This window comes from Bufo bufo, chromosome 2, assembly GCF_905171765.1.
Source record: "Bufo bufo chromosome 2, aBufBuf1.1, whole genome shotgun sequence".
NCBI classification, from domain to species: Eukaryota; Metazoa; Chordata; class Amphibia; order Anura; family Bufonidae; genus Bufo; species Bufo bufo.
The window spans coordinates 423,525,786-423,534,569 of record NC_053390.1 but is presented as its reverse complement, the minus strand read 5'-3'; the positions used below and the strand labels follow the sequence as shown (position 1 = coordinate 423,534,569).

The window sequence follows — 8,784 nt, the reverse complement described above, 5'->3', positions numbered from 1 at the left end:
CTTGTGTCAGGGACACATATTAGGCAAAGAGTCCAGATAGCCTTACAGCATCCGTGCCACAAATTATACAACATGTCCTACGGACAAGAACAGGCATTTCTACATTGGGGGCCGAGAAAAGCACAGGATGCACCTGTATCGTGCAAATCTGCGCACTATAAAACGGATATGGTGGTGTGCAGGGGGCTACATGGCGACCAAAAAGGGGAAGAACTGCACTGTGACGTGTTGCACAACATCTTTTATGTTAGTGATGTCGCACTGTGACACGTGACTGCGACAGTCGCACAAAAATCCAACTTAGGGTGGGTTTCCCATCTGCGTTCTGGATTCCGTTATAAAATGGTTATAACGGAAAATAACGGAATCCATAAGATGGAAGTCAAAACGGAAACCTTTAGAGGCATTCCGTTTTGATCCGTCATAATAGAAGTCTACGGGATCCGTCTGGTTCCCGTTATGCAAGACGGAAAACAAAGTCCTGTCGACAGGAGTTTTCTCTCCGTTCTGCGTAACGGAAACCAGACGGATCCGTTATGATTCCCCGTAGACTTCTATTAAGACGGAAAGCCAAACGGAATGCCTTTTAAAGGCTTCCGTTTTGCATTCCGTCATAATACAAGTCTATGGGCAGAAGAATGGATCTATCCTTCCGTTATAACGGAAAGCCATAACACAGATGTGACCCATCCCTTAGATGGATTTTTGGGGAACTGTCGTGTTGTAACGCGACACCACTAACATTATAAAATATGTCGCGTGAAACGCGTTGCCGTGTAGCCCTAGCCCTTGACCACGGCAACAAGACGTCCGGTAACCCATAGCCACAGAACTGAAAGGAGGGAATGTGGTCAGGCAGGGGTTACCAGCCTCAGCCACTCCTCAGCTGCCTGTTTACAAAGACCAGGCAACCAGTGGGCGAAACGAAGTTTTATTATTGTAACCCATTCTGCCCCTTGCTTAAGAAATGCATAGGGCACTGCCAAACTCATTACGAAACCACAATCCGCTGAACTACCACCAGGCTCTATAAAACTGAGGGAAGGTCTTCAAATGGCAGCGACCGCACGGGGACGTGGCCGCCATATGGGAAACCGCCCCCCCTTTCCTCATGTGAGCCATCATGTGAGGTGTGCGCGCTGAGGTCACGGGCTCATTTGCATAATGGGCGGGGCTTCTCCCTCCGCTACGAGGAGCGCTGATGCCAGTCAATGAGATACCACACGTACATCCAGCACAGCCCCTGGCTGCATTCACACACGGCGATCTGAGAGGCGACCAGCTCATCAGTATGGGAAGCAATGGCCATTCTCGGGGTCCTCACGTAAGTGGTGTCCTGCTAGCTATTGTCACTGGTGGGTGGGGGGGCGTTATGGATGCTGTGTGTGTAGTGGACATGGCAATGATGTATGTGTGTTGTAGCTGTCTGTCAGGAATGATCCATCTTTTGTCTGGTCCTGCTCGTTTCCTTCTTTGAAATCCCATCCTGAAGCATGCAGATTATATATATATATATATATATATATATATATATATATATATATATATATCTATCTATAGTGGAGTCCCATTATTATGACCACCTCCTACTGTCGATGTCGGCGGAGTCACATAATATGAGCTGGCTTGGTGGGTATATAAGGTGTGCGATAGTCTGTCTGCACTCATATACCTCATTGATGTCAGCGTGCGTTCACTTCTCGCAGTTTCCAGGTCACTTATTCACAGTGGTGCCATTTGTCCACCCATTACCCATGACAGCAACGCGGGATATGTGTGCAGGCAGCCTATCGCACGCCTTATATACCCACCAAGCCAGCTCATGACATGTGACTTCACCGACATCGACCGTAGGAGGTGGTCATAATAATGTGACTCGAGTGTGCAGATGTAGTTCTAGTTGAACTGGACACAGTATAGTGCAAATTAGTGGGCCACCAGGTTGTCACATAAGCAGACCCTACAGAGAAACTTCCCAGTGGGCCAATGCCCAGGTGATCGTCTGAGCCCTCCAGCCTGGTAAATGATTATCTGACGCTCCCCTCTTGACTCCAGAATACAACTTGCCATCCTGAGGCAACTGGAGTAGGAGGAAGGAACGTGGCAGCTGGTGCTGGCCACCACAGCAGGGCAGTATTTTGTGATGCTCTGTGGTATAATGTGCCGCAATATGGTATTGCTGTCCCACCTATCTGTGTTAGCCCTGCTTTCTGTCAGTTTGGACCCAACTAGAAAATGGGGCCACTTTTAGTTTTTTCCAGGGCTACTTTAAGTTCCCAGTCCGCCTCTGCTTACAAGGAATGATAGAAAACAACAATGAGATGTCCCTGTGATGGTCAGTGAAATGTCTCCTTTCTCACCGGTCTCCTGAAATGGGGCCCAGATGTTCCTTGTTTTATGAGGAAATCGCTATGTGTGATGTCCTTCTCATTGTCTGTGCTTAAAGAGGACCTTTCACCGATTTTGACCCTATGAACTAAGTATACATACATGTGGAGCGGCGCCCGGGGATCTCTCTGCACTTACTATTATCCCCGGGCGCCGCTCCGTTCTCCTGCTATGTCCTCCGGTATCTCCGTTCCCTAAGTTATGGTAGGCGGAGTCTGCCCTAACGCTGGCCAATCGCATTGCAGAGCTCACAGCCTGGGAGAAAATAACCTCCCAGGCTGTGAGCTCTGCGCTGCGATTGGCCAGCGCTAGGGCAGACTCCGCCTACCATAACTTAGGGACTGGTATCTCCGCCTACTATAACTTAGTGAGCGGAGATACCGGAGGACATAGCGGCAGAACGGAGCGGCGCCCGGGGATAATAGTAAGTGCAGTGAGATCCCCGGGCGCCGCTCCACATGTCTGTATAGTTAGTTCATAGGGTAAGAATCGGTGAAAGGTCCTCTTTAAGGCTACATGCAGACAACCGTATGTGTTTTGCGATCCGCAAAAAAAAGGATGACGTTCCGTATGGCATCCGTTTTTTTTGCGGATCCATTGTAATAATGCCTATCCTTGTCCGCAAACTAGAAAAAAATAGGACATCCACAATTTTTTTTGCGGGGCAACGGAACGGACATACTTATGCAGACCGCACACGGTGTGCTGTCCGCGTTTTTTGCGGACCCATTGAAATGAATGGGTCTGCATCCTATCCGCAAAAAAAACGGAACGGAAACAAACAACGTTCGTGTGCATGTAGCCTAAAGAGGACCTTTCATGGGTCCAGACATTATAAATTAAGTAGCACGTTATGTAGGGCATAAAGCAGGGATCTAATAGCGCTTACTATTTTTCCTGGGCGCCGCCCGCTGTGCCGCTGTTAAATTTTCCCACCTGGAATGCTAATTAATAGCATCAGGACAGGGAGGAGGAGACGCCAGGGTTTCTCAATGAGCGTCTCCTTCTCCCTGGCTGTAGTGCGGTCAAATCACAAAGGAGAGCATCACAGCCAGGAAGAAGGTGATTATTATTTTTTTTCTCCCTGGCTGTGACACTCTCCTTTGTGATTGGACCGCACCTATATCAAGAATGGAGCCCTGCAAGTAAAGGCGCAGCCGCCCTCCATAAATTTTCTATGGGGTCGGCGAAAATAGCCGAGCCAGCTGGCTCGGCTATTTCCGTCGGCCCCATAGAAATGAATTGAAGTAGGCGCCGCGCATGCGCGGTACGCTCCCATTCACCTCTATGGGGAGCCGGCTTTGTGGTGTCCAGACCGGAGTTCTCCAGCCACCACCTTGAGGGGCTCCATTCTCAATATAGGTGCGGGTCCCAGCGGTGGGACTGGCACCTATAAGACAATGGGGGCATATCCTAGCGATATGCCCCCATTGTCTATGTCTGAGACAACTCCTTTAACTGTTCTACCAGAGCTGGGCTTGGGCAGAAGTGAAAGGGCGGGGGGCTGCTTTAGCTGCTGATATCTCCTGAATGGTAGCAGCTAGAAGCATGGGGCTGGTCTTGTTTGAAAGCTGACATTCCATTCATAAAAGACCATTAGCTAAACAGGAGATATCACTATTAGAAATCAAGTCAGGAATAATTGCGGATAAAACCTGCTTTTACTTTCACTTTCAGCTGCATTAACTGCATCCCGATTTCTAACAGTGATATCTTCCCATGTAGTGAAGATATTGCTGTCAGCTTTCAAACAATATCTCTAGCTGGTACCAAACTAGAGATATGAGCAGATAAAGCAGCCCCCCCTCCCTGTCAATCTGGAGGAAAATGAGGGAGAAGTTGCAAAGCTGACAGGCTGTAGGAGGAAAGGAAAAATAGTAAAAATGTATAGAGATGTGACATTATCATCACTGTATGGACCCACATAATAAAATTTATGTTATTTTTACCACTCCATAAACGCCGTAAAAAAAAAAAATCCACAAAATAATGTAAAAATTTCAGGTTTTTTTCTTTCCCCCTAAAAATAAAGTAATAAAAGTTATTTAATACACGATATATACCCCAAAATGGTTCCTAAAAAACCTACAACTAATCCCGCAAAATAAAAAATTTTTAAGAAATTTTTTTTAAACTTTACGACTGCTAGAACACAAGGGGGAATTTTTTAAAATTGTTTTTTAAGGCTAAAATTTATTATCTCACTAAGGGGTTTAAAATGCAATAGTGTCCCCTGAGTTGTGCGCCAACAAAATTTACTGCAGACACGCTTTAAAAATCTACAATAAAAAAGTGACATTTTTGGGAGGGTTTTTTGAATTTTATTGTGATGTTACTGAGTGCGGAGAGAGAGTTATATGATTATGGTTCAAGGTGCCTTGATCTCTGTACCCCACTGTGGTAGAACCCTACACTTCAGAATAGCAGGTTGACCAGCTCAGACCACTGTCAATCTGATTTGTACAGAACATGGGCATGTCCATTGCTTAAATGGAATCTGTCGGCTCCAAAACAGCCCCCAAACTAGAGTAAGCGGTGTATAGTGTAAGAGTCCAGTTATGTAATTTGTATCTTCATACTCCCTTCCATTCTGATGCTGACCAACAAACCAACAATAAGATGCATTGAGAGGACTCCTGAGCTCACACACTTAATGGAGAGGACTCAAGGAGGAGTCCTCTCAATGCATTTTCCTCCTGGTTTGTTGGAGCTCAGCATCAGAATGCGAGTGAGTGTGAAGATAAAAATTACAGAATTGGACTTGGGCATTGTTGTATTAGGGGCACATTATTGTGTCAGAGCCACCAGAAGATCCTCTAGTGGGTCAGTCCGACACTAGGCCCTAGTACAAGGCTGTGCATCAGCTCTTCACTCAATAGCTTGAATGTTGTAGTCTGTTATACCGCTTCTTATATTTTCACAGTGCAGTTTAAGGATTATTAGCCATTGATTTTAACATTAAAGGGGTTGCCTTGTCTCAGACATTGATGGCATATCTTTAGGATATGCCATTAATGTCAGATAGGTGCAGGTCCCACCTCTGGGCCCCCTATTTACCTCTGTGGCAGTTCCTTAGAGATGAATGGAGAGGTGGCCGTGCACGCTAAGGGACTAATGAAAATAGCTGTGCACGTTCGCTCAGCTATTTTCTGAGAGCACCCATGCATGCACATTGTGCTGCCCTTCACTTCGGGGGGCCCCGTTCTGGACATAGGAGCGGGTCCCAGAGGTAGGACCTGCACCTATCTGACTTTGATGGTATATCCTAATATTATGCCATCAAAGTCTGAGATGGGCCAACCACTTAAAGGGCTTCTGTCACCCCCCCCCCCCCCTAAACAAATTTTAAATTTTTTGGCTACTTAAAATCCTTATATTGCGATTTATCAATATATAGGGCTCTTACTCTTTTTCGTTCAGTAGTTTCTTAAAAAAACTGACTTTTATAATATGTAAAGTAGGGCGGCTACTTGCTGGTAGCAGCCGCATTCTCCTTTTAAAAAGACGCCCCCTCCTCATGTTGATTGACAGGGCCAGCGAGCCGTTTTAAATCTCGCGCCTTCGCCGTACCGGTCTTCAGTCGGCGCAGGCGCACTGATAGGAGGACGCTCGCTCGGCCGCTCCTTCCTCAGTGCGCCTGCGCTGGGTGTAGATGTGACTTCATCGGCGCATTGAGGAAGGAGCGGCCGAGCGAGCGTCCTCCTCTCAGTGCGCCTGCGCCGACTGAAGACCGGTACGGCGCAGGCGCTAGATTTAGAACGCAGACAGGGCCAGCCAGAGGGCGAGAGCGCTCGGATTTTAAGTAGCCAAAAAATGAAAAATTAGTTTAGGGGGGTGACAGAAGCCCTTTAAAGCAGCTTAACCATAGATGACTACACATCTAATGATGACCTTGTTAGTTAGAGCTAAGGGGTCTAGAGGCTGTAAGAGGCAATGCAGTAAAATAATCAGTGTCGTATTCTGTAGATGAGTTCAGGAAGTGAACTTCAGACAAACAGGATGTATTGTGTATAGCGCCGGTGAAGAACCTGTACGTCTTCCTCCACTCTGTGCAGCTGTAGCCATGTTTTGAGGTAGTACAAGCGTCCACAAGTCACTGTATTTGAGGAAGCTGTGTGGACACAACTAAATATAACAAGTGAGAGGGAATCTGGACCGCACATCCTCAATGCTATGCTTTTGATATAACGACTGTTATTCAGCATAATAAAACATGGCTTCTCAGCACAATTATTAATAAGTCTAACCTTATGCTATGCACTAAAAGGAGGCATTGGTATACAGTTTGATCAGAGCATAGGCCTACTTACCACGACAAGGTTGCCTCTTCAAGTGGGGACCTACTCTAACTTTAGCGCGGCACTGCGCAGCGACCACCGGCACCCCCGCACTGCACTGGACACAACTAACATCCAGTATTTAAAGGGTAACTGTCATGTTTTCATAAAAAAATACATTTTAGCATATGTTACTGCTGCTGCAGCATTATGCATAAAGCAATCTTTGGTTTCTTCACTTACCACTGTTTTCCTTAAGTTTTTCCCTTAGTTACAGCTGTTTAACCATTTACAATATGAGAACCTTCTCAAGATGGCTCCTCTGCCAGTTCTCTGAGGCCAAAACTGCTTTATAGAAACATAGAATGTGTCGGCAGATAAGAACCATTTGGCCCATCTAGTCTGCCCAATATACTGAATACTATGAATAGCCCCTGGCCCTATCTTATATGAAGGATGGCCTTATGCCCATCCCATGCATGCTTAAACTCCTCCACTGTATTTGCAGCTACCACTTCTGCAGGAAGGCTATTCCATGCATCCACTACTCTCTCAGTAAAATAATACTTCCTGATATTACTTTTAAACCTTTGCCCCTCTAATTTAAAACTATGTCCTCTTGTAGCAGTTTTTCTTCTTTTAAATATTCTCTCCTCTTTTACCTTGTTGATTCCCTTTATGTATTTAAAAGTTTCTATCATATCCCCTCTGTCTCTTCTTTCTTCCAAGCTATACATATTAAGGTCCTTTAATCTTTCCTGGTAAGTTTTATCCTGCAATCCATGTACCAGTTTAGTAGCTCTTCTCTGAACTCTCTCCAAAGTATCAATATCCTTCTGGAGATACGGTCTCCAGTACTGAGCACAATACTCCAAATGAGGTCTCACTAGTGCTCTGTAGAGCGGCATGAGCACCTCCCTCTTTCTACTGGTAATGCCTCTCCCTATACACCCAAGCATTCTGCTAGCATTTCCTGCTGCTCTATGACATTGTCTGCCTACCTTTAAGTCTTCTGAAATAATGACCCCTAAATCCCTTTCCTCAGATACTGAGGTTAGGACTGTATCACTGATTTTATATTCTGCTCTTGGGTTTTTACGCCCCAGGTGCATTATCTTGCACTTATCAACATTAAATTTTAGTTGCCAGATTTTTGACCATTCCTATAGTTTTCCTAAATCCTTTTCCATTTGGTGTATCCCTCCAGGAACATCAACCCTGTTACAAATCTTTGTGTCATCACTTCCCATACACACTTGCTGTAGCCAGCAGCTCCCTGCCAGCCAATCAGATTGGATTACTGAGAGACACGCCTCCTCACTCTGAAGCCTAATGCAGGCATGCAGTGTGAAGGACCGCCCCTCTGTCTTCTGTTTACACTGAGCTGGAGACAGACAAGCCATAGCAATGGTCTTTTAAAGGGCTTCTGTCACCCCACTAAACAGTTATTTTTTTTTTTGGTTAGTTTTAATCCCTATACTGTGATTTTTGCATACATACTGTAATTAATCATTTCGGTTCAGCAGATTATGTTAAAAACGTACTTTTAAAATATGCAAATTACCTTGCTACCAGCAAGTAGGGCGGCTACTTGCTGGTAGCAGCCGCATCCTCCTATCCTAAAGACGCCCCCTCCGCATGTTGATTGACAGGGCCAACGGACGGTATCGTCCTCTGGCTGGTCCTGTCTGCTATCAAGATCTCGCGGCTGCGCCGTAACGGTATTCAGTTGGCGCAGGCGCACTGAGAGGCGGACGCTCGCTTGGCCGCTCCATCCTCAATGCGCCGATGACGTCATCAAGTACACCCGGAAGAGAAGACGCCGGCATCGCTGGAAGGAGGCGGAGAGTCTGGTGACGTCGCTGGATGCTCGAATCAGGTAAGTATGTACGTAATAAGCATGCTGCCACAAAAACCACCAACGAAATGGGAATAAATAATTTTATAAAAATGACAGTTATTAACACTATACCACCAACGATTATTAATAATAAATCTCTTCCGGGTGTACTTGATGACGTCATCGGCGCAGGCGCATTGAGAATGGAGCGGCCGAGCGAGCGTTCTCCTCTCAGTGCTCCTGCGCCGACTGAATACTGTTACGGCGCAGGCGCGAGAT

General features: G+C 46.1%; 1 protein-coding gene across 1 annotated transcript in view; it reads left to right on the top strand.

Moving 5' to 3' along the window:
- Positions 1-1,187: 1,187 nt before the first annotated feature.
- Positions 1,188-8,784, top strand: part of GNE (glucosamine (UDP-N-acetyl)-2-epimerase/N-acetylmannosamine kinase) — a 77,513-nt gene continuing 69,916 nt past the window's right edge. Inside the window, exon 1 of the mRNA XM_040417380.1 lies at positions 1,188-1,324. Within this exon, the coding sequence (XP_040273314.1) occupies positions 1,202-1,324 (123 nt within the window). The 5' untranslated portion in view covers positions 1,188-1,201. The remainder of the gene's footprint in view (positions 1,325-8,784) is intronic.